This window comes from Squalius cephalus (assembly GCF_949319135.1).
Source record: "Squalius cephalus genome assembly, chromosome: 23".
In the NCBI taxonomy this organism is placed as follows: Eukaryota; Metazoa; Chordata; class Actinopteri; order Cypriniformes; family Leuciscidae; genus Squalius; species Squalius cephalus.
The window spans coordinates 28,405,215-28,433,197 of NC_137144.1; the positions used below are offsets into that span (position 1 = coordinate 28,405,215).

Genomic DNA, 27,983 nt, shown 5'->3' on the forward strand with positions numbered 1-27,983 from the left:
TTTTTTTGTAGATTTTCAGTCTAAAAGTGACCAAAAAGACATTTAACTCCAGCTCACCATCGGTGTCGCCAAACTGCGCCAAACTGTTCGTACGCATGGGTCAGAGTCTGCGTGCAGGTGCGCAAATTTTCCTGTCAAGTTTGTTTTTATAAATCACAACTTATGCGTCGGAAGTGGCGTACGCCTCTTTCAGGGCCTGTTTTGTGCGTACGCAACGATTATAAATGAGGCCCCAGATCACGATGCTGATCACATGAGCAAAGTGCGCACTTTTCTCTAAATCACGCAGCACAAACAGAATGCCTATATAGGCTACTTAATTAAAGTATTGTGCTGTTTTATAAAGGCACAAAGCCATATCACGATTTCGATTTTAGTTCGTTGACAAAATATAACGCTAGAGACCTTTATGTTAGGCTATAAATTTTACATCTCATGTGTTGGGAAAAGGGAGAAGAGCAAGTTCGGCAAAAGGCGGATTCGAACTCGGGTCGAACTTATCAAAAGCTACTTTCAAGCACCTCACGCCTTACGACCTATGATACTGTAGATATTTAGTGGTGGGCATCTTTTTGCCAAAAACACAGGCACTTAGTGCAAATATACGCTCCATTATCGGAAATGTAAAAAAAGAAGAAAAAAATCTCTTGGTGTGGTGGGGGCTCTCACTGGCGCCCCCAGCTGTTTGCGCCTAGTTTGCCTATGCCTAGAAACGTCCCTGCATGTACATTTATATGTTTTAAACACAATTATGATTGCTGTAGTAGGCTAATATATGTAGCAGGGCATTCAGTTACTTTTGAAAGGACAAACATAAGGTGTCAGTGTATTTCATTAGACTTTAACTTTGCCAGCTATAAAAAATCTAGCATTTCCTCACGTTTTACCACTGATTTTTAGTGACAGTCAATATGTATGGGCCACTGGCGATGACAGTTTCCCCCCTCCCCTCTCCCCTGCAGTGCCATACCACACCCACTCGCCGCCCTTCTTCTCACAGCCACCACGCCCATTTAAGTTGCATTTTTCAAAAAGATTTTGAGCTAGACTTGAGCTGAAAGAGGAGTTTCATGACCCTTTAAGCAATTAGTGTGCAATTAGTGTTTGCACATGTGAGGAGTGTGTGTGTGACCTGGTGAGTAAGTGTAGCATTTTGACTGGTTGTGTTTGGAAAAGGAAAGCAAGTCACTTCCTGTTAGATTTTTGTGTTTTAGGAAGAGAATTGTGTGTAGTGTTTTGAAAAAAGTGTTTTATGCAATTAAAAACTGAGTCAAAGGCTGAGAAATAGCTTATGGTTTTGGAGAATTTACCGTTCGCAAAAGCCACGCCCCCTAGTTATTGTTACTACGCCCGTCAAACAATTGAGAACCAGACACATAGCCATGGCTGGGTTGAGCTCCATACCTATTGGTATAAGAGATTGGTTTTGGAGTAATGCAGCAGACATATCCTCCAGCGCACGCAAGTAGCCTACGTTTTAAATTTTAAATATTTTCCCAGCCAACATTCTCTGTCATGTGTCAGACCTAACAATCTAGTTTAGGTTAAAAATATTCAGTTTCTACCTGTTCTATCAGAGGTATGACAGGTTAGCTATGCTAGCTAAGCTAAGGATGACGACCAGCCTAAACAAGTAACGTTAGCCTACAGTTTCCCCACCTCTCAAGTTTAACCTTTCATCATCGTATATGTTCTATGTGTCTTTAAACATTTCATACTGCGCTCGCTCGAATGGATTCAAAATGTTCAAGCGTCGAACTAGACGCGTTACACGTGAATTTGATGCTCTATTCGCTTTTGGTGTGAACCAGTGAGCGCGGGTCAATGTATAAACAAACCGCACCCGACCAACGTTTTCAACTAACCCGCCCGCAACTCGGACCGCAAAAAAAGAAAATATTGTAGGCTACCCGACCCACTTCCTGACCCGCATTTTTTAAAAGTAGTAAATGCTCATCGTAGCGTCTTAATATAACTTAATATATTCTAATTTTATCAAGAATTAAAAAAAATCGTCAATAAGCTCATAATTTGTACTAAAATAGTCTAAATGTTTGGTTTTAAAAACAATTTAAAAAAGCTGGCTATGTCTATTTTGATGTTTCTGCGCAAGTTCAGCAGACAGTGGTTCGGGTTTGTTCTGATCAGAGCTCGTGAGCGGAGAGCGCATTTCTGAATATTCCGCTCCGCTCACGGTCGCTCGCCCAACCCAGAATGGCCTGCTGGTTCGAAAATATGTGGAATAAGGGCTGCCTCCAACTAATTTTTTTTCTAGTCGACTAGTAGTTGTTCATTTAAGCCATTCGTGGACAAATCGCCCCTTTATATTAATTTAATTACTTAAATAGGCTATAGCCTATGGATAATAAGCGTTATGACCGCACGCATAAAGCTTGCCACTAAGAACCGGTTAAAGTAATGATTATGAATGTGTCTAAATTAGCAAGGAGACATTTAATTGCTTAGTAATAAACTGGTGTTTTCTGTGTCGCTGCAAAGATGAAGTTGACGATACAGAGATTGTGGACTCGCCATGAACGCCAGAGAGAAATGTACATTTCATATGGATTAGATAATCAGAGAGTAGCCTATTTATTTTGGTTTGAATATTTTCATTTAAAAGTAGACTTTTCAAGCTTTCTGTAATATATAGCCTATATTTCTCAAATCTGTGAGGCACAAGCTGAGTTCGGCGCCCTCCAGTTCACATGCAATGTGATCGTGCCGGCTCCTTATTACATTGTCTGCTAGATATTTTCTTCTTATTTATTAAATACGGGCAATTGATTGATAAAACATTGATCAAAATTAAGATACAATTTATACAAAACGAAAATCTTTTAAAAAGAGTTTTCTATAAAACAAAACTTAATGAAGTCGTCAAAATCATGTTTTACAAAAAACAGCGCTGTGAGGGCGCCAGCGCCTCTGCCTTTCAGTTCCTCTGCCTCGCGAGTGGATGATAGCCCTGAAGACGCCTAGCAATGATATAGGCTACCTTTAGTGGTAGTATACCTTTAGTTAAGTTATACCTTAAGAGTCTTCGTAGCGCGCTAAGAGACAATGTTATCGGAAAATGCAGCCCAGGTATGATGCGTATGATGCGTAATGGAGATTCCAAAGTGCTCTTCTTTGGTCAGAACCATGGAGAGCGATCGCGGATTTACTTTTAACAATGCAACAAAATATTTAAAGAGCATCAAGCTATTAAAATCTATATTATGTATACGCACTGTTGGGAACTTATTATTCCTTCATCGAAGCAAAACCAGGAGACTTGAGATGGATCTTATAAGCAGAAAAGATTTATTCTTCCAAGTAGTCTGTAGTTCCTCATCATCATCAAGTCTAACTCAAAACAGTTGCCTTGCAAATTTATAGACATTTAGGGGGAGGGATTTACATTACATTTACATTGAGGTTGAACAAAGCATGCAAATTAGGTATACAGGTTAAGGAACCCGCCCCAGACCCCAGCGTGTTACCAGTCTCAATTTAATCAGCATACCTATTCAAATGCTGATACTGGCCAGGAACTCTGGTTCCAAGGGCCATCCCAGAGCCATTAAAGACAAAAGGTGCGTCTTGGGGCTACTGGCTCGAGCCATTAACGACAAAAGGTGACTTATAATAGAGAAAACAGGTCTGGCAGAAACGGTTGATACCATTATCCTAACCTAACCTTAAAATGCTAACTTCAATATATTCAACTTTTACTGCTGCAAACTAAATTAAACATTTAATAAAATTGTAATCCAACAGCACAGATAATATAACAGTAGGCTATATTAGTCAATATTTTTTTATTAGGATACATTTATTTATTTAACGTTTTTAATTTAAGGCCCACCCACAATTGGTCTGGCCCATCCAAAACTGGAATCCTGGCGCCGTGCCTGGTTGGTCGTGCCAGTTTTGTGGTTATCAAATGTGTAAATAGCATCGCAAGAAGTACACATGACAAAGCCAGCACTTTGGTCATCATCTTTCATTGTTTCGGCAAATGTCTCCCACACTTTACTCTTTCTATTTGTGTATTTGCGGAGCTTCCACTCCCCAGTCTTCACCTTTTCTCTTGCCGCCTCCATCTCTACCTCGTGCGTCATCTTCGCGACAGTTATTCAGCCAATAAAGTGTAGGCCTATGTATTTCATAGAAAATTGTGTCTAGTACTATATAAATTACAAAGGTTTAATTGGCATCTTTATTTCAAACGACCCGACCGACCGCGACCCGAATATCATAAAAAATATTTTTGGATGACTCGTAACCGCGGGTGACCGCAGGCACCCGCTCATTTTGGATCAACCCGCGCATCACTGGTGTGAACGCAGCATAATGAACAGGCTCCGATGTCAAGATTGCAATGCTGGAATGTGTATGTGTGTGTGTGTCAGAGTGAGAGAGGCACGGGCACGATCAAACAGTGGAAACATAAAAACATACTACCTTAGAGCAGACATATGTATGCTTATTAATCTTCGAGGCATTTAGCTGTGAGTGAGGTCTCCCACACTGCTTAATCCATTCTCGGCATCTTTCCGCTTGAGTCTTGGGCTTTGGAAAGGCGAAAAACACGACCCCTCCCTCTAAACTTTTACCTGGTACCTGGTGTCAGACTTGCAGGTGCCATAGGCGCATCATTTCACCATCTTGCTGAAATCGCAATGTTTGACGGAGGTCCTTCTCCTTAGTTACAGTTGCTGAGCTAGGATTGGTCGAGGACCGTTCGATGGCGGGGTTTTGCGAGCGGTCAATTTGTGTGTAGTTTTGCTCTTTGAATGAGAGGTTTAAAAAATTGTGTAACATGAAAACATTTTGTGTGTAAGCAGTTGAAGAAAACTGTAATTAAGGCATTTAGATCAATTTCCAAGCCATCTTTACATGTGTGTGGTCACTTTATGCTAAGCACTGTATATTCCCCACGCATATTGCCTTTCTAAACTAAAAGTGTCTTACAAAATTTAAATCAATGTATTGTTTTATGTGAATTAGTAGGCAGGATGAATTTCACATCATTTGGAAGCAAAAACTCTGGGCTCTAGGACACGCACTCCGCCCAATATGATTTTCTGTGATCGTTTTACTATCCACATAGTAGACCCTGGTTTAAAGTGGCCATGCTATTAAAATTATTTATATTATTCATGTCGGGTGGTCTTGATTATTTTCCATTATGGACAAGATAACAGCATTCACACACACACACAATCACACACATCTGGTTCACTATCTTTGTGGGGACTCTCCATAGACTTAATGGTTTTTATACTGTACAAACTGTATATTCTATCTCCTTACACTGACCCTACCCCTAAATCTACTCATCACACACACACACACACACACACACACACACACACACACACGCTAACCCTACTCCTAAACCTACCTATTACAGAAAACTTTCTGCATTTTTACATTTTCAAAAAAATATAATTTAGTATGTTTATTAACCCATTCCCCTCATGGGGAGTGCTGGCTGGTCCCCACAATGGAGGTGATCTCAGGTTTTACCATCCTTGTGGGGACATTTGGTCCCCACAATGTAATATAAACAAGGGCACACACACACACACACACATGCACTAACACACACTCACACACACATGCACACAAACACACACTCACACAAACACACACACGCACATGCACACACACACCAAGACACATACTAACTTTCTCTCTCTCTCTCTCTCTCTCTCTCTCTCTCTCTCTCTCACTCTCTCTCTTTCTCTCTCTCTCTCTCTCTCTCTCTCACACACACACACTTTCACACAGACACACACTCACACAAACACACATATACTAACACACTCTCACACACGACACAATCACTCTGTCACACTTACACACACACACACACACACTCTGTCTCACACACACTCTCTCTCACAAACACATACTAACACACTCACACACATTCTGTCACATACAGACAGACACACACACACAGTCAGTCAGTCACACACACTCTCACACACACATGCACACAAACACACACTCACACAAACACACACACACACGCACATACACACCAAGACACATACTCACTTTCTCTCTCTCTCTCTCTCTCTCTCTCTCTCTCTCTCTCTCTCTCTCTCTCTCACACACACACACACTTTCACACAGACACACACTCACACAAACACACATATACTAACACACTCTCACACACACGACACAATCACTCTCTCACACTTACACACACACACACACACACACACACACACACACACACACACACACACACACACACACATACATGACAAACACACACACGCACATGCACATGCACACACACACCAAGACACATACTAACTTTCTCTCTCTCTCTCTCTCTCTCTCTCTCTCTCTCTCTCTCTCTCTCTCTCTCTCTCTCTCTCTATCTCTCTCTCTCTCTCACTCTCTCTCTATCTCTCTCTTTCTCTCTCTCTCTCTCTCTCTCTCTCTCTCTCTCTCTCTCTCTCACACACACACACACACTTTCACACAGACACACACTCACACAAACACACATATACTAACACACTCTCACACACACGACACAATCACTCTGTCACACTTACACACACACACACACACTCTGTCTCACACACACTCTCTCTCACAAACACATACTAACACACTCACACACACTCTGTCACATACAGACAGACACACACACACAGTCAGTCAGTCACACACACTCTCACACACACATGCACACAAACACACACTCACACAAACACACACACACACGCACATACACACCAAGACACATACTCACTTTCTCTCTCTCTCTCTCTCTCTCTCTCTCTCTCTCTCTCTCTCTCTCTCACACACACACACACTTTCACACAGACACACACTCACACAAACACACATATACTAACACACTCTCACACACACGACACAATCACTCTCTCACACTTACACACACACACACACACACACACACACACACACACACACACACATACATGACAAACACACACACGCACATGCACATGCACACACACACCAAGACACATACTCACTTTCTCTCTCTCTCTCAATTAAATTAAATTCAATTCAAAGGGGCTTTATTGGCATGAAAGTTTTTGAAACAATGTTGCCAAAGCATATACAAAATATACAAATAAAATATATACGTAATATATACAAACATAATAAAACAGTTATGTGAAAAAAAAAAAAAAAAACATATAGCAATGTTCTTATATAGTAATAACTTTACTATATATAAGATATGAAACTTAACACAATGTTTGGATATATTTGTGTGTCGGTCACTCACTGCCCCTCAGGTTGTGGCATGTTTGTACAAATTGGGCAGCAAGATAAGTTCTGTCTCCTTCTCCCAGGAGAAAGTTTAATTTAGAAATTTCATTCAGGTCTTTGAAGTTTGGGATTATATGGTTAAATTTGTTAAAGTAAAGGTTCCTTGTGTCTTTGAACGCTTCACATTGTAGGAGAAAGTGCATCTCTGTCTCAACCTCACCTGTCAAACAGTGATCACACGTTCTGTTTTCTTTTGGTTGCCATGATTTTTTGTGTCTTCCTGTTTCAATTGCCAATTTGTGATCACTGAGCCTGTACCTGGTTAGGATCTGTCTCTGCTTTCTATCTCTGACAGTAGAGAGATATTCTGCTAATTTATAATCTCTTTTTAGGGTCAAATAACAATCTAGTCTACTTTGGCTTTTAGTTTCTTCTTTCCAATGTTCCAGATAGGTTTCTTTGCATTGTGCTATGATTTGCTTAACTCTGATTGGTGTTTGGGAGGCAGTGTTGTTCTGAGGCTGCTCAGACTGTCTCTGACGTGGGTCAGTTTGCCTCAGTACCAACTGACATAGGGGACTCTTCTCTGGGCTCAGCTCTTGGGTTCGGAGGGCTTTGGAGTGAAGTGTGTCTTGGGGGCTGGATTTCAGGTGGTTAAAAATGTTGAGTGTTCTCTTTTGGATGTTAATTATAAGTGGGTATCTGCCTAATTCTGCTCTGCATGCATTTGTTGGTGTGTTTCTGTGTACGTGTAAAATGTATCTGCAAAATTCTGCATGGAGAGATTCTGTTGGGTGTTTGTCCCAACGGGTATAGCTCTGATGACTGAATGGACCCCATATTTCACTACCGTACAGCGCAATGGGCTGGATGACACTGTCAAATATTTTAAGCCAGATTTTAATTGGAATTTGGAAGTTATAAAATTTTCTCTTAATTGCATGTATAGCTCTTCAAGCTTTTTCTTTTAGTGCATTCACTGCCATGTTGAAACTCCCTGATGCTGATATGGTTATACCAAGGTAGGTATAGCTCATGCTGTGTTCAATGACATCATTATTATTGGTGAATTGATGTTTGTTCTCTTGACATCTTGGGCGTTTTTGGAAGATCATGATATTAGTTTTCTTCATATTTACAGCCAGAGCCCAGTTCTGACAGTATTTTTCTACTATGTCCAGCTGTTGCTGTAATCCTTGTTTAGTAGGAGACAGTAGAACGAGATCGTCAGCATAAAACAGGGACTTCACTTCTCTATCTAGAAGGGAGAGGCCAGGAGCAGCACATTGATCTAACTCAACAGCAAGCTCATTGATGTACATAATAAATAATGTTGGACTTAAATTGCAACCCTGCCGAACACCTCTTCTCTGGGTGAAGAAATCAGTTTGTTTGTTGCCAATTCTAACAGCACACATATTTTCTAAATACATAGATTTAACTAGATCATACATTTTGCCCCCTATACCACACTGTAGAAGTCTGTAAAAGAGACCTTCATGCCAAATAGAATCAAAAGCTTTTCTGAAATCAATGAAACAAGAGAATATTTTACCATTTTTAGTTTGGTGTACATGTTTATTAATTAAGGTGTGAAGGGTATGATCAGTGGTGCGGTGTTTTGGGAGGAAACCAATCTGACTTTTACTTAAGATGGAGTGTTCCTCAATGAAATCTAGCATTCTTTTATTGAGAATGCTACAGAATAATTTGCCCAGACAGCTGCTGACAGAGATGCCACAGTAGTTATTAGGGTCTGATTTGTCCCCACTCTTATGAATGGGGGAAATGTATGGAAGCTTGTTTCCGCCACAAAATAAAAAAAATAAAAGATAATTGCGACTTTTTATCTCACAATTGCGAGTTTACATCTCGCAATTCTGACTTTATTTCTCAGAATTCTGACTTTATATCTCAGAATTCTGACTTTATATCACGCAATTCTGACTTTATAACACATAATTGCGAGTTTATATCTCGCAATTCTGACATCTTAAGTCCAATTCTAAGGGGGAAAAAAAGACGGGACTTTTTTTTTTTTTTACCTTAGAATAGTTTATATCTCACAATTCTGACTTTATAACACGCAATTCTGACTTTATAACACGCAATTCTGACTTTATATCACGCAATTGGGAGATATAAAGTCAGAATTCTGAGATATAAAGTCAGAATTCTGAGATATAAAGTCAGAATTCTGAGATATAAAGTCGCAATTGCGAGAAAAAAAGTCAGAATTCTGACTTTATATCTCAGAATTCTGATTTTATAACACGCAATTGTGACTTTATTTCACGCAATTCTGACTTTATATCTCAGAATTCTGACTTTATATCTCAGAATTCTGACTTTATTTCACGCAATTCTGACTTTATATCTCGCAATTCTGAGAAATAAAGTCAGAATTCTGAGATATAAAGTCAGAATTCTGAGATATAAAGTCAGAATTCTGAGATATAAAGTCGCAATTGCGAGAAAAAAAGTCAGAATTCTGACTTTATATCTCAGAATTCTGATTTTATAACACGCAATTGTGACTTTATTTCACGCAATTCTGACTTTATATCTCAGAATTCTGACTTTATATCTCAGAATTCTGACTTTATTTCACGCAATTCTGACTTTATATCACGCAATTGGGAGATATAAAGTCAGAATTCTGAGATATAAAGTCAGAATTCTGAGATATAAAGTCAGAATTCTGAGATATAAAGTCGCAATTGCGAGAAAAAAAGTCAGAATTCTGACTTTATATCTCAGAATTCTGATTTTATAACACGCAATTGTGACTTTATTTCACGCAATTCTGACTTTATATCTCAGAATTCTGACTTTATATCTCAGAATTCTGACTTTATTTCACGCAATTCTGACTTTATATCTCGCAATTCTGAGAAATAAAGTCAGAATTGCGAGATGTAAACTCACAATTGTGAGATAAAAAGTCGCAATTATCTTTTTTTTTTTATTATTATTTTGTGGCGGAAACAAGCTTCCATAGAAATGAGCCCTTTGCACCAGATGTCAGGAAAACATCCTGACTGTAGAACAATATTGAACAGCTTTAACACTGCAGCCTGCATCTCTGGGGTGCTGCATTTGAGCATCTCGTTTTTAATGCTGTCTGGACCACAAGCTTTCCTCGGCTGGAGAGATTTTGTCTGTGTGATCAATTCTTCCCAAGTAATTGGAGAATCAAGAGGGTTTTGGTTGTCTTTAATGGTTTGTTCTAATGTTTGGAGTTTTTCTTTTATAATATTTTGTTCTGGTCTAATTTGTTTAATTGGTATGTCTTTGTAGAGGTTTTCAAAATGTGCTTTCCAGATATCACCATTTTGGATGGGTAATGTCTGTTGTAGTTTTGTGTTGAACTTGTTCCACATATTCCAGAATTGATTTTGATTAATGGCGTTTTCAATGTCTTCAAGTTTCATGTGGGTATAATTTTGTTTTTTGTTCCTAATTGTACATTTGTATTTATTTAAAATGTCATTGTATCTAATGCGTAAGGCCGGGTTGTTTGGTTGGCGGTGTTTTTCATTTGCTATATTTCTAAGGTCCTTTCTGATGGTCTTGCATTCTTTATCAATCCATTTCTCAACATTTTGTCTTCTAATAGGCTTATGTTTCTGTTTTATGAGGTCAGCTCTGATAGCTGCCTTATGGAATATCGTGTTGATGTCATCAATCGCCTTGTTTACACCGTTTTTGGTAGGGACATATTGAGTTTTCTCTCTCTCTCTCTCTCTCTCTCTCTCTCTCTCTCTCTCTCTCTCACACACACACACACACACTTTCACACAGACACACACTCACACAAACACACATATACTAACACACTCTCACACACACGACACAATCACTCTGTCACACTTACACACACACACACACACACACACACACACACACACACTCTGTCTCACACACACTCTCTCTCACAAACACACTCACACACACTCTGTCACATACAGACAGACACACACACAGTCAGTCAGTCACACACACTCTCACACACACATGCACACAAACACACACTCACACAAACACACACACGCACATACACACCAAGACACATACTCTCTCTCTCTCTCTCTCACTCTCTCTCTCTCTCTCTCTCTCTCTCTCTCTCTCTCTCTCTCTCTCTCTCTCTCTCTCTCTCTCTCTCTCTCTCACACACACACTTTCACACAGACACACACTCACACAAACACACATATACTAACACACTCTCACACACACGACACAATCACTCTCTCACACTTACACACACACACACACACACACACACACACACACACACACACACACACACACACACACACACACACACACACACACACACAGTCTGTCTCACACACACTCTCTCTCATAAAACACATACTAACACACTCACACACACTCTGTCACATACAGACAGACACACACACACACACACACACACACAAACACACACTCAGTCAGTCAGTCACACACACTCTCACACACACACACACTAACCCGACCCCTAAACCTACCTATCACTCAAAACTTTCTTAATTTTTACATTTTTAAAAAAAACTTTAATTACTTTAATTTTATACCAGATTATAAACAAGGACAAAACAAAACAGATAATTGATCATACCTTTGTTTTTTCACACATTGACTATTGCAATGCCCTTCTTGCTGGGGTTCCTAAAAACATGCTTAACAAACTGCAATGTGTGCAAACTTCAGCTGCAAGGATCCTGACTGGAGTCAGGAGAAATGGGCATATTACATTAACTCTGAAGTCTTTGCTCTGGCTCCCCGTCAGGTTTCGAGTTGACTTTAAAATTCTTATGCCCACATATAAGGCACTGCATGGCCTAGCCCCTCAGTATCTGTCTGCACTTTTAACTTTATACACTCCCAAACGCCATTTACGCTCCTCACAAGCTGGTCTATTGGCAGTCCCACAGACACGGTTGCAGGGTTTTTCCTGGGTCAAAATTGGTCTTCGGTGGTGGCTGACCGACATGGTCATCCACACACAGCAAAGAGTACCCTAGTACCCACATGATCCGCAAGCCCAATATTGACAATAAATGTTACATTTAAAATAAATACAAAGAAACAGGTTGTGATTTTTTTCTTATCCTATTTATTCATGAAAAAATTATCACTGTCAGGCTAGTAAAAGAAAGCGATTACAACTTATTTTATATCTATACCTTGATGTTTGTTTCTTTTGTTCCTCGTTGTTAATATTTGGTTGTTCATTCTTTTTATTTTATTTTTTGGGGGGGGGGCATCATAGGGGTGGGCGATATGCCAAAAATATCATATCACCTTTTTTTTTTTTTTAGGAAAATCACGATTCACTATTTTATCACAATTCTTTTTATATTTTTATTTTACTATTTTGTGACTGAGCATTACAGCCAAACTAATGTCCATATTTTAAAAAAACAAAGCCTTAGGTAACAACAAAAAAACAAAATGGCAGACAGGGGCAAAGATAAAAATATTTGTCATTATTTTCTTTGTTATTAAATATTAAGATCAAAGATACACATTACATATACACAACTTAATATACAATATAAATAAACGGTGCTTTGTGTTTTCAGCTACAGTAGGTGTATTTAACAGTAGCGTTGAAGAAAGTAATTAAATTAACAAATATGAAAATAAAACAAAACATAGACTTCACTGTATAAATTATGCATTGATACTTATTAAAGCTACTTAAAGTTATCAGTCAATAGCAGTGAGTGATTTTCTCTTTGCATTTTGTTGTTTTATTAACATTAAAGGAATAGTTCTCCTAAAAATTCAAATTGTCATAATTTACTCTCTCAAGTTGTTTTAAACTCGAATAAGTTTGTTTCTTCTGTTAAAAATAGAAGTTATTTGGAAGAATGTGGGTAACCAAACAGTTGATGTACCTCAGTGACTAAGTTACCATAGTATATTTTTCTCCTTTGGAAGTCAATGGGGACCAGCTACTGTTTAGCCACATTCTTCAAAATATTAATATTAGAAAAATATTAGAAGGAAATTAATACAGGTTTGGAACAAGACAACATTAGAGTGCGTAAATGATGAGATAAGTTTTATTTTTGGGTGAACTATCCCTTTAAGGACAAGCGGCAGCGTGTTTACTGATGCTACTGTCTCTTTAAGAGTTGCGCGCGACGCGTCTAACGCATTTGACAAGTAGATTTACTCAATTTTCTCAAGTTTGCTTTCACTTTAGACATAACTGACTTATCTAACAGTATAAGCACAATAAGACTCGAAAGATAACCTAGTCCAGTATCCAGGCGCTGTTAGACAGGCTTTTAGTGCATGTGAGCTTCACTTTCACGCGCTGAGAAACGCACGCGTTGAGACCAGCGCATCAGCACGCGAATTAAATGTTTAACCGACAGGGCATTAAATCACATGCAAATTATGAACCTTTGTGAACTGCAGTGTCCTGTCCCTCGGCTCAAAGATGTCATTAGGTCGCGAATCTGACTTTAGCGGACGTGTTGTGTGGGAAATTGGGAATCCTGGCTGTTATGACATCACGAAAGATTTGTCAACACACACGAAAACACTGAAATTGTTTTATTTTTTTTTTGCGCTTAATTAAAGTTATGTCAGCTGCATGTGTGGAATGCTTGTCACAAGTTGTAAGAGAAGATAAGGCAACATTTTTTTGACTGCAATTCACACCCAGCGCTAATTCAGCAAAAATATTCTCCGAATGCACCGCGTGAAACATGGATTCGACCTTCCAACCTTTAGGATCAGTTGATTTTGATGCGAGGGAGAGAGCAAAGAAGACGGAGAGTGCGCGCGCGGGGGTGGGGCGCTGTGATCGTTCTCTCCGTCACTCCGTCAGTAGCTGGTCAGTAGCCTGCTTCACTCACAAAACCCAATTACAGATCAAATAAGGCTTTGGCGGGACAAAAAATCGTTTTGGCGGCCGCCAAAAAATTTTCAATGTAGGAAAAACCCTGGGTTGCGTTCTGTAGGGGACAGGGCTTTCTCATCCTGCGCTCCTAGGCTTTGGAAGGCTTTTCTCCTAGTCTGTTGTTTTTTGTTTTTTATTTTAAAATTCTCTGTGTTGTATTTTTATTTGCTTGTTCTATCATGTTAAGCGCCTTGAGAAGCTGCTTTAAAGGCGCTATATAAAAATATAAATATTTTATAAAAATTTTATATACTATATAAAACATTTTTTGTAAGGCATGAAAAGACTCCAGACTCGACTCGGACTTCAGATGAGACTTGTGAACATCTCTGCCTCAGTATCTGCTAGATGGCTTTATAGATCTGATCAGAACCATATTCTCCTTTCAGCAGAACTTATAGTTTATGAAATGAGAGAGATCTCTTATCAGTTTATATTAAATGGATGTGTAATTATTCAACAGATATAACAAGCTTTTGTTGTGAGTTCTGATGTCACAGTCTCAGATATCTTCATTGTTTCTGTGTGTGTAGATTACAGGACTGTGGTGTGACAGGAGAAGGCTGTGGTTATCTGGCTTCAGCTCTGTGTTCAAACCCCAAACACCTGATAGAGCTGGATCTGAGCGGCAATCTCCTGGGAGACTCAGGACTCAAGATGCTCTCTGATCTACTGAAGAACCCAAAGTGCAGACTGAACAAACTCAAGTATGTTAAAGCAATAAGATTCATCTCATCCTGTGAATATATGTGTGTGTATTTCAGTCTTACCATAGTCAAGTGTGCAGGGGAGTGAAATGTGGAAAGACTCTGTAGTAGAGCTGCGTGGAGGACAAGATTTACAAAAAACGTTATACAGTAAGAGAGCGCTGAGAAGAGTATGCTGTCATTACTAGGGTTGGGAACCGAGAATCTGTTCTTATCCAGAACCGTTAGTGTTTATGAAAAAATAAACGGTTCCGAAAACAGTTCTGATGCGATGTGTGGGCGAAGTGCTGGGAGCTTATCCTTTAACAGCGATGTCTCACTTCATGAATATTAAAGTAGTAATGAATGCACTGAAAAGCTCATATAGCCTACGCTTTGAGTCAGATATCAGCGCAGAGAGAGAGAGTATAAAGACAGTAGAGCTGCATGATTAATCTTTAAAAGATCTCGATTCAAACACACACGCGATCTTATTCCTAAATGAAGAAAAACTTCACACTGGAACATTCAAATCTGTTTGTGCTGTCGCTGACCCAGAGAGAGCAGCTGTCAATATGAAACAGCTTTACTTTCTCAGTCTTTTCAACCACACAGTATCGATATTTCTGTGTTACAGATATTCAGATGATCACAGAAGTTCTGAGATAAAAGTGTATAGTTTGAGTATAAACACTGATGTCTACGGTAGCAACCAGAATTGAGTAAATCCCCTTTAGAAAGTCGCTTCAAATATCGAGTGTATCAATTACGCCTGATGCTTCAAAACATTCATAAAGACGACTGTTAAAGCTGCAGTCCGTAACTTTTTTGTGTTCAGGATTTACAGAATGTATATAATAAGCGAGCCGAGTACATCATGAATGCCTTTTTTCAAACCGTGCTTTTGTCTTATCCTGATTCACTACGGTAAGCCTGTAATAAGCGTTTATACTCGGACTACTTTACACCGGCCGGGTCGCACCGCTGCGGAGGAGCACAGTGCCTGCGTGACTCGCCATAGACATACACAGAGAGAAGTAGATCCGGCTACAGTGTTCCTCCGCAAGACGCGTGCAGTTCTGCTTATTAACCGCTAGAGCGCCGATTCATCCAGTAATGAAACAAGTGAAGTCTTTATGAATCAATCATTCAAACCGATTTGAAAAATATTCTGTTTCACCTGTCTGGCTCTTACAAGTGTGTTCAAGCATATTCTACCCTTTCTGAGAGGGAACACACACTCACTCACACACACACACACACACACACACACCAGTGTTCATTTTGGCAGCCATTTTTGATTTAGTCTTAAGGCCTGTTCACACCAAGTACGATAACTATAAAGATAACGATGACTATATGCGTCCACACCAACGACCGATAACGGTCTTTTTATTCTAAGCACGCACGCGCCCGGATGATCCAGATCCATTTTAAATGCGCGAGACCTTTAAATTAGAGTGGATTCTGATTGGCTGTCAGTGTTTTATCGTTCGACAGCTGGAAAAAAATCGTTCTGAAAGTGATCCCAACGATATCGTTCCTCATATCTTTATCGTTATAGTTGTGGTGTGAACTCTGTTATTCTTTAATATGGAGAACGATTTTTAGAATTATATCTTTATCGTTATCTTTATAGTTATCGTGCTTGGTGTGAACAGGCCTTTAGTCTTCATTTTCAGACAAAAATGCTTATTAGGCTAGTGACAAAGTGCTTTAGTTTTTGAGATACCCCTACCGGAGGTAGAACTAAACCCAACAATGTTTTTCCTCATCTCTAAGGTCTCCCAAATATGAAATGGATTTTTGGCTCAAAATATTTTACTGCTAAAATTGTTTAATTAACAGATATTGATATACAGATATTGATATACACCCCAAAACCAAAAACCCCTTTTTATGATGAATTTCAAGGTTATAACTCTGTACAAACAGAGCCCAACGCATCAAACGTTGATTGGTATTATACATCCGAGAAAGAAAAACAAGGGTGTTATGATCCGTATACACAACCGTAGGCAGATTGGAAGAACCTAAATAAACTTCAAAGAACTGCAAAGCAAGCAGCAACGCCAAAGTTTCCTTTTCAACTGTAGAGTAATTTCCTTGATGCTTATTAAACTTACGGGAAAAAAAACTCACTGGATGGTCCACGCCATCCTCGCTCTCTTGAAGCAACACGGCTCCAGCGCCCACCGCGCTCGCATCCACTTCCAACTTAAAGGAGCGATCAAAATTTGGAGCCGCCAAAACTGGGGTGCTGTACAGCAAAGCTTTAATACTCTCAAATGCAATCTGGCACTCGTCAGTCCACGTAAAAGTTCGTTTTGGGCTAAGAAGATTAGTGAGGGGGGCCACTACTGTGGAGAAATTTTTACACAAATTACGGTAGTACCCGGCCATACCTAAAAATCGTCTCAATTCTCGCCGTGTCGTAGGTACTGGAAATTCCGTAATAGCTGCAACTTCCGTTTCCACAGGCTTCACTTGTCCCTGTCCCACCTGTTTGCCCAGATAGGTGACACTAGCTTGACCAAACACACATTTTGACAAGTTAAGGGTTAGTGAAGCACTATCTAGCCTCTCAAACACTGTACGAAGTAAGGACATGTGTTCTGTCCAGTCCTTAGAAAAAATTACCAGATCATCCAAATAAGCGTTACAGTTGGGCACGCCAGCTAAAACTATCTAGATTAACCTATGGAATGTAGCAGGAGCGTTTCGTAACCCGAACGCCATAACGTTGTATTGTAGGAAGCAGTCCGGGGTTACGAATGCAGAGATGTCCGAGGCACGCGGTGTTAAGGGTACCTGCCAGTATCCCTTAAGTAAATCAAGTTTACTAACGAAATTAGCAGAACCTATATTATCGACACAATCTTCCATCCTAGGAAGAGGGTCGGAATCAGGTACGGTCACGGCATTCACTTTCCGGTAGTCCGTACAAAAACGGAACGAACCGTCAGACTTATTTACCAAAAGGCACGGAGAACTCCACGGGCTACAGCTGTGCCGGGCCAATCCATTCGTCAACAGATACGCAGTCTCCTCCTTCATGACGGATCTTTTGATAGCGTTAAGTCGATAAGCATGTTGTTTTATAGGTTTCGCACCACTAACATCAATATCATGTCGCAACACCTTCGTCTGAGACGGAACGTCAGAAAATAAAGCTGGAAATGCGGTGATAAGATCTACCACATCCTGCAGTTGCCCATCGGGCAGATGAGAAAGATGAGAAGACAAATTTGTTAGAATAGCTGAATTCTCTAACTTATTACATTGTTGAGGAGTATTTCTCAGCACTAAACCATCCTCATCTGCATCCGCTTCACCCTCTGCAACAGATATAAATTCCGTCATTGCCATAACAGGTGCAATTTCTTTCACAAGATCACATTGCACTTGTTCTCGTTCATGATACACTTTGAGCATGTTGACATGACAAACACGCATTTTACGTCTTCTCTCCGGTGTGCGTACAACATAGTCTGTCTCACTAAGTTTACTGACCACTTCATAAGGGCCAGTAAATCGAGCCGACAATGCAGACCCTTGAACGGGTAGTAACACTAAAACATTGTCACCTGGCTGGAACGACCGTGCGACTGCTTTGATGTCATAACGTTGTTTCATTTCACACTGAGCACTTTTCAAAGATTTCTGAGCAAGATCGCAAGCCTCGTGAAGCCTTTTCCTGAACCGACTAACATAGTCCAAAATATTCATTTCAGACTCAGAATTAGTCTCCAGCATCTTATCTTTAAGGACCTTTAATGGGCCACGGACAGTATGCCCAAAAACCAACTCGGCTGGGCTGAAACCGAGTGATTCCTGCACTGTTTCACGTATGGCAAACAACACCAAAGGGATTCCCTCATCCCAATCCTTATTTGTTTCCATACAGTACCTTCGAAGCATCGCTTTTAAGGTCTGGTGAAACCTCTCAATTATGCCCTGGCTCTCAGGATGATAGGTACTTGAGACTCTGTGTTTTATAGACAAAGACTTAAGAGTCTGAGCAAAAACGCGTGACAAGAAATTCGTTCCCTGGTCTGTCTGAATCACCTTAGGAAGACCAAATGTAGAAAAGAATTTTATTAGCGTTTTCAAAATAACAGGAGCAGTTATTTTGCGCAGCGGTATCGCTTCTGGAAATCGTGTCGCTCTACACATAATAGTGCATAAATACTGGTTACCTGATTTTGTCTTCGGTAAGGGACCAACACAGTCTACAAGCACTTCTTCAAATGCTTCACCCACAATAGGAATAGGAGAGAGTGGAGCGGGAGGAATTAACTGATTCGGCTTCCCGGTGATTTGGCATTTGTGACAAGTTCGGCAAAATTTTGCAACATCACGTTTCAAACCTGGCCAAAAAAAATGGTGTAAGATACGATTGTAGGTTTTAGTTATTCCCAAGTGTCCAGATAATACATGCTCATGAGCCAGACATAATACCTGAGAACGAAATATACTTGGAACAACCACCTGATACACAACATTCCAATCCAGATCATCATCGACCCGAGAACACCACTTTCGCATCAATAATCCATCATCTTCAAAATACGCAACATGTCTTGTCTTAGCAGCCTCATAACTAAGAACAGTCGAAAAACATTTACGCAAGGATGGATCTTCCTTTTGTGCTGCGATGATTTGAGACCGAGTGATGGGCAAATCTAACGAATTCAACTTCCCCAGAACAGTTTCTGAAGTTTTGAGATCAGTGTTTTGTGAGCTCTCTTTTACTTTCATTTCAGACCCAGAACTTAACACGCCGTTTGTTAGCGTCTGCCCCATCAACGAGTCAGCCAGAGCAACTTGATCTGTCCTCGCTAACTGAGCGCGCGTAACAGCACAGGCAGAAAATACATCAGGATATAGGCTAGCCACATCAGCAGAAATTGCACACACATTCGGAGAATCAGTCACCTCTGGCACGGGCATGACTTTGCCTCCGGCCAAATCATTTCCGAGAATAAAGGTTATCCCTTTCACAGGCAACGAATTCCGAATACCGACCTTTACAAATCCTGAAACTAGTGAACTATCTAAGTGCACACGATGCAAAGGAACTGGTACCACCTGCATTTCAATACCACGAACTAGAATATTCGAGCCACAGTATGATTCCTTGGAAAAAGGCAAAACATCACACACCATAAGCGACTGCATAGCCCCTGTATCTCGGAGGATATGGACTTCTCTCTGATCTTCTATCTTTCCAGACAACGAAACTAACCCAGTCATTACAAAAGGTTTATAATTTGCATCAGGAACATCAGTACAGCTTGATAATTCGGATGACCGCACAGTTTTAAGTAATGCAACACTTTTAGGAGGCTGCACCTGCTGCTTTCGTTTAAGTATAACACAATCCGCAATCAAATGACCCTGCTTATGGCAATAAAAACATTCTCTTACCTCCCTAGATTGTGAAGTTCCAGGCTTTATTCGGACACTCTGATTTTGCAGCAGGGTGCCAGTCACACTCTTTTCAACACGCGTTACGGAAAATACCGCCTTATGGGTGAGTACAAATTCATCTGCCAAGACAGCAGCCCGTGACAGTGAATCAACTTTTTGTTCGTTTAAGTACACCACCACCCGCTCAGGCAAACATGATTTAAATTCCTCCAGCAGGATTAACTCTCTCAGCGAAACAAAATCACCAGCTTTGCTTGCATTACTCCACTTATCAAACAAAATACTCTTATCCCTTGCAAACTCTACAAAGGTCTGGTTGGAATTTTTTTTATGGCTTCGAAACTTTTGTCGATATGCCTCTGGGACCAGCTCATATGCACGTAAGATCGCCAATTTCACAGCATCGTACTTTAAACTATCCTCCAAAGAAAGAGTGGAAAAAACTTCTTGCGCCTTCCCAATCAACCTGCACTGCAACAGAAGAGCCCAAACCTCCTTAGGCCAACCAAGTGACAGGGCAATGCGCTCAAAAGCGTTGAAATACGAATCCACCTCTGTCTCTCTAAAATGTGGGACTAGTGTAATGTGCTTACTGACGTCGAACGACCCAGTTACTAACGACGGAGAAGCAGAAGACACGGTTGGTAACGGTGGAGTATGAACAGAAGACACGGCTGCTATCGGTGGAGTATGGGCAGGAAGAACGTTATCTCGAGATGGATGCCGTTGCGCAGCAGATCTTCCCACAATTTGCATTGCCTCGAGCTCCAACTCTCGCATTTTTACCTGTTTATCTGCCTCAATTTCAAGTTTGCGAATTTGCAATCGCAAATCCAGCTCACCCTGGCGATTCTGCGCTTTCTCCTGTGCTTCCAGCTGCAATCGGGCCAAACGAACTTTCAGTTTCGTTTCTTCTTTTGAGTTCAACGAAACAGGAGAGAACGGTTCGAATTGAGGTAACCCCGCTCTAACATCGGCTTCTGCTACAGGCAAAAATTCCTCACCAATCTCGTTCCCACGCCTCGGTGTTTCCACATCCACACCACCTTCAGCTAGCTCTCCCTCATCTGGTACCACGAGCACATTTGACTCCACTAACTGATCATATATCATGGATTTTATCTCCCTCTAAAGAGACTGCCGAGCCACAACAATCCGAAAATGATTCGCAATCGCCAACAAATCATCTTTTCTGCAGCAATCTAACATTTCTACAGTTGGATTTTCAATAAAACTCTTCAAGTCAAACGCCGCCATCATGCTACTAATAAAGGCCACTAACCTACCACAAAATCAACTGTATACACTCACCACGCTTCCAGTGTAAAAATAGCAAATATGCCTCAAGGTGACTTATATTAACTAATCCGATATTAATTAATTTCCAGGATAAATTATCCCGGATGAGCCCCCATTAATGTTACGACCCTTCATGATTTTAAAAGTCTAGGAAGGTAGAAGGGAAACATTGTCACCCGTCAACAACCTTTACTATGAAAACACTGGGAAGTGAGTGATACAAGGAAGCAGCAGAACATTTGAACACATTTATTATGTGCGACTAGTCAAAGAATATATCTATATATAAACATATATATATAGATAGTTAAAAAAAAACAATTAAAGTTGTTTACATAAAAGAAATAAACCAAACAAACCAGCAAATTATATTATCCCAGACCTGGAAGGAGAAAAAGGGATTAACTGGACAGTGCCAACTCAAAGAAAAGAATAAAACAAAATAATCTTTCTACGTCGTTTGAAACTAACCTAACTAACACGAAAGAAAAATGTAGAAAGGAAAAGTCTTCGATGTCCTAGACGTCGTATACTTCCCTACCCTAACTATCAAACAAAAATACAACGAATGGCACTTGCCCTCTTACTAGTGTATCTAAACAGAAAATAAACCTAAGTGCGATGTACGTCACGTGACATCTCTTACCTGTCCCTTTTCCTCTATCATTCCCAAAACACAGCGTTACCGCTCTCAAACATTTAGATAAAAGGAATAGGACGGCAACACAACGAGATCTCACATCGAACACATTAACAAAGCTTGATAAATTCTCAAAAGTTGAAAACAAGCAAAAACCAAAATCAAGCTTAACAGAAGAAAATATACTAAGCACACAAAGTCAAGTTCACAAACAAAAAGGCCGCCGCCGTCTAGTGCGTCCATGACTCCTTTTATAGTTCCCGGGTTTCCGGTAACCATAGACTGGATCTCACTTGCAGACGTCAGCACGCCAGGACCCTCCTCTCCGATGGTTGTCAGCCAATCAGGTGACCGATCAGCACATCGCCTGCGAGAGCGAAAGTAAAACAAACAGACAGCGGCAGAAACAATACAAAAGAAACTAGAAACACCCAAAGTCGCACAGCTTGGTGTCACATAATATCGTAACAAGGACTAAAATATTGCCTGTCTGTATGGGAGTTAAGGCATATAAACTAGTGCAGATCAGTCACACAAGCTCTGAGAGCTTTGAAACTTGGCATGTTTGTAGTCAGGAAGTTGCTTTACCTACTAGAAAAGACTGGATGTGAATTTCTTGATGTATGGAATTAATAGAGACATATAAACACATACCTAAAATAAGCGGAAATGCAAAATTTGAATATTTATGCAGAATGTTTTAATTTACTTTGTGGTTGGTTTGCCAGGGATTATCATAGAAACACATATGATGACTTGTTGGAAAGATGTGGTTGTGCTGAATAGCAATACCAAATATGTGAATATAGCACAACAAATCAGGGTGTTCTGCCACTCAATGTATGAGGTGTCTAAAATGAAAGAAAATGGAACACTGACATAATTTAGTCCAAAGCCCATTATCAGTGGTGAGAAGACTGTTGAGAAATTCTAATATAAGATACATTTAATAATGAAACATTTCATATGGCACACTATATGGAAACAAAGATTGATATTGAAAGATAATACCTTACATAGCACAAACAGGAAACCAGGAGTCAGGATTGCAGTTTGACATTAATGAGCCTTTTAATAAAACTATAACTTTTCTTATAACAATACAAATTAAATTACTGTCTTAAATCAAACAAATGGCAATCTAACAAAACAAACACTCTGAGGGGGAATGAGCCTTCTCTTCTCAGGCTGTTTTTTTCTGGCAGCAACCATTTGGAACATGAACTGCTTTTGGTAGCCATTCTGAGGTCAGCCCCCCATGATGTTACAACTGCAACACACCAATGTCACTCATCCACATTGTCATCAGTGACAAAGTGGGTCATATTTGGACAGTCTGGGAAAGGGCAAGAGCAAAACTCTGTGCAGGTCAAGCCCACTGAAAGACACTGGCATTTGGTGGCATCGTTGCAGTTTCCATCTTTACAGTAGAGGTGGGTGATGTCTCTAACTTCTTTAGGTGCTGGTGCCTTCTGGAACATTACCGGTTCAATGCACCCATCTTCTCTGAGCCTCCATCCCCTACCAACTGGGTTTCAGAGAAGAGGTTTGGCTAGGTGGCTGTGACGCTACACTGCTGTTTGGTACAAGGCGAGCCAGAGAAAAGAAACCAGTGTTCAACCTTCAAGGACATGGAAACATCAGTTGGAGTCATATCTAGAAAGGTTCACATGGACTGTGCTCTTTCGAAGATTACTTGCTGTCAAAAAGATTGCAACTTTAATGGGAAAGGAAGGTAACAGCTGTGTCATTATAGTGTTTGATAGATATGACCACCAACACTCAGTCAAAGATCTTGGAAGACAAAGAAGAGGCACCATTCACACCAGCAGACAAACACATATCTTCACAGGACAAACAAGTGTTCCAAACTACAGACTACAAACCTTAGATGTAGGTGTTCTACACCTTAGATGTAGGTGTTCAACACCTACATCGTTTCAGTTTATTTGAAGTTGCATCTCATATTATATTAACATACAATGCAAGAGCAAAAATCTTAGGTCTCCCCCCCTCCTGACCAGCAGCAGCTTAAAGTGCCTATATCCATATGTTAAGAACACACACACACACACACACACACTCCAACAACAACAACAACAACAACAACAAAAACACAATGATAAAAATACAGTACATTACATCTCCATAATAAATAAGGGTCTATCTACTGTTAAGAAGCCTAATAGCTTGGTGAAAAAATTAGTCTCTAAGTCTGCAGGTTTTTGCTCTCAGACTGCAGTAGCGCTTGCCAGAGGGAAGCCACTCAGAGGGAAAAGGTTGCAATTAGGGTGGCTGGGGTCCTTGACAATCCTTTGGGCCTTCTTCTTGCACCTCTCCTGATACAGGTCTGCTATAGGTGCAAGCTCACAACCGCAGATTTTCTGAGCAGTTTTGACCACTCTTTGTATTGCTCTGCGGCTGTTTGTAGTGCAGTTGCCATACCAGGAGGTGATGGCCCCTGTGAGGACACTTTCAATTGTGCCCCGATAGAAGGCACAAAGAACATTGGGGCCCATGCCAAATTTCCTCAGACGCCTATGGTGGAACAGGCGTTGCTGTGCCTTCTCCACTATTCCTGTAATGTGTAGGTCCCAGGTGAGGTTATTGGTGATGTTGATCCCAAGGAACTTAAAACTGCTCACCCTTTCCACAGCATTCCCCTGAATCATCAAGGGAGTCAGTTCAGCTCTCTTCCTCTTCCTGAAGTCCACCACCAGCTCTTTCGTTTTTGCCAAATTTAGTGACAAATTGTTATCCTGGCACCATTGTACCAGATTCTCCACTTCCTCCCTGTACAACAACTCGTTGTCACCTCTAATCAGGCCCACTACCGTGGTGTCATCAGCAAACTTGATAATGAGGTTTGACGAGTGTAATGGTATGCAGTCATATGTGTACAGTGAGTAAAGAAGTGGGCTAAGCACACAGCCTTGGGGCGCTCTAGTACTCACAGTTAGAGGAGCGGAGGTGGTTACTGACGGTGGTTACTTAGGAAGTCCAGGATGAGATTGCAGAGGTCAGGTGGAGATTGCAGAGGTCAGGTGGAAAACCAAGGCTGCTGAGTTTTGTGACCAGTCTAGCGGGGATTATTGTATTGAATGCCGAGCTATAGTCAATGAAAAGTATTCTGACATAAGAGTTTTCACTTTCCAGGTGTGTGAGTGTATTGTTGATATAGCATCCTCTGTGGATCTATTTTCTCGATAGGCAAACTGATGGTGATCCAGAGTTTTTGGAACAAGAATGCTGATGTAATTATAAGCCGTTCAAAGCATTTGCTCACTATCATTTAGACACATGATTTTGCTCTTCTTGGGAATTGGCACTATTGCAGAGGATTTAAAGCAAGAAGGAAAAACAGAGAGAGACAGACCATGGTTGAAAATATCCGCAAACACGCCTGCAAGTTGTGATGCGCAAGTTCTAATCACCCGGCCAGGAATCCCATCCGGCCCAGCAGCTTTTCGGATGTTCACTCGTACAAACACACGTCGCACATCACCCTCTGTGATGTGGAATGTCCTTGGTGTGTTATTGGGAGTGTTTGCAGTGCTGGCGGGACTACTCTGGGGGGTCGTGTTGGTGGTTTCAAACCGGGCATAAAAAAGATTCAGCTCATCTGGCAGTGTAGGTAAGACATTAGTTGTACAACTAGGTCTTTCCTTGAGGTCCGTAAGTGCCATACCCTGCATGAATCGTTTTCACTCAGCTGTTTCTCAATTTTTTCATATTGCCTCTTTGCCAGCTTAATTGCCTTGTGGAGGTTGTATTGAGCTATTTTCCTCTCCTCCAAGTTCCCAGAAGAAAAGGCTTTGTCTCTTGCAGTGAGGGCTAGTCTTACAGAGTGATCAAGCCATGCTTTTTGATTGGGAAAAACACGGACTGATTGCATAGGGACAATGTCTTCAAAACACTTCAGTATAAAACACATCACTACGTCGGCATATTCGTGAATATCAGCAGACGCCTCCCAAAACACCTCCCAATCCACAGGCTCAAAACAGTCCTGGAGCTCAGCATCCGATTGGTCGGACCAACGGGGGGTTGACCTCATGGTGGGCGTTGTCTGCTTTAACTTATGCTTATAGACTGGCAGCAGCAAAATAGAGGCGTGGTCTGACTTCCTGAACGGTGGCCGGAGGAGGGTTTGTAAGCATTGCGGAAGGGAGAATAGCAGTGATCTAAAGTTTTACTGCTGCAAGTTTTGAAATGAATTTTCTGCAAATATTTCGGCAGTACCTTGCTCAAAGAAGCTTGTTTAAAGTCTCCAAGCATTATGGAAGTTGCCTCCGGATATTTATTTTCAACGTTAGCGACGGAGTTATACAGTTCCCTCAGTGCACTCTCCATGTTTGCTTGTGGTGGAATATAGACTGCTGTTAAAACGATGGCCGTAAACTCCCTCGGCAGCCAGAATGGTATACACAGCAGCATTAAGTATTCCATGTCAGGTGAGCAAAATTGCTTTATGGGATGTATACTGTCCGGATTACACCACGCATTGTTGGTAAGGAAACAGACTCCACCGCCTTTCATCTTCACCGAGAGGTCAGCTGATCTGTCCGCCCGAAACACGGAGAAGCCATGGGGGGCAACTGCGTGATCGGGCACACTCTGTGATAGCCAGATTTCTGTTAGGCAAATAACATTACAGTCTCTTGTCTCACGTTGAAAGGATGTTCTAGCCCAGAGTTCACTCAGCTTATTATCCAGAGACTGAACGTTTCCCAACAGTATACTGGGGAGTGGAGGTCGGGTTGCTTGCCGCCTGAGTCTCACAAGTATCCCGGCTCTGCGTCCTCTTTTCCGGCGTTTGTTGCGTCTTTGCCTTGGTCTCGCCGATGAGTTGGTATATGGGTATTCCTCTGTTAATGCGACCAGTGGGTCAATATGAATATACTCCGGAATGGGGCGGTTGATCGTTGAGTCTCGAATTTATAATAAAGTGTCTCTGTCATAAGCTTGCAGGCTAACAACTTTACATACATATGTTAAGCAAAAGTATAATAAAATAACTAAAAAGCTGCGTGGTCGTGGAGGCGCGAGAGACACGGCAGCCATACTCGGCGCCATGTCTTTAATTTTTTTATTTTTTTCATCGTCAGTACTGGGCCAACGAGAATTTCTTCAGGGAACACTGTCATCTTGGCAGGTGACTTTGAAAATGCTCAGGAGGTAAGAGGGTTAGCAAGTCAGGCATTGACTGCTTGAAAGATCCTTACCGTGACTAGGAGGAGGCTGACACGAGGCTGGTGTCACATGCAATACATCTTGCACAGTCACATTCTCGTCTAATTGTCAAATGTAATGATACAGATGTACTAGTTTTGCTTCTGTACTATTCAAGCAAAGGGATGTTTGGATCCTCAGCAGTGTTTATGCACTCTGGACATGGCCTTAAGGAAAGATTTGACCCAATCTGTTTGATCGATCAGAAGCTTGGAGCAGTGCTTTGTGAGTGTTTACCTGCATGCCACGCCCTCACGGGTTGTGACACCACAAACAGTTTGTACAGAATTGGGAAGGACACTGACTTCACAAGACTGAAGACCCATCTTTGTAAGTTACAGGAAATTACCAAATTTGGACTCTCTGGTAGCATGGAAAAGGCTTTGCCTGTGGCAAGAAGGTGTGCCCCTCCTCCTGTATGGCCAAAAGAAAAGGTGGATGGGCATCCTTGAACCAACCTGGATGAGCTGAGGTACACTAGCGTCTACCACAGATTTGTCAGCAG

The 27,983-nt window shown here is 40.9% G+C and overlaps 1 protein-coding gene across 1 annotated transcript in view; it reads left to right on the forward strand.

The window, feature by feature from the left end:
* Positions 1-27,983, forward strand: part of LOC307151685 (NACHT, LRR and PYD domains-containing protein 12-like) — a gene marked incomplete at its 3' end in the record, with an annotated part of 192,021 nt that overhangs the window by 76,166 nt on the left and 87,872 nt on the right. Inside the window, exon 11 of the mRNA XM_079859800.1 lies at positions 14,722-14,895. Coding sequence (XP_079715926.1) covers positions 14,722-14,895 — 174 coding nt within the window. The remainder of the gene's footprint in view (positions 1-14,721; positions 14,896-27,983) is intronic.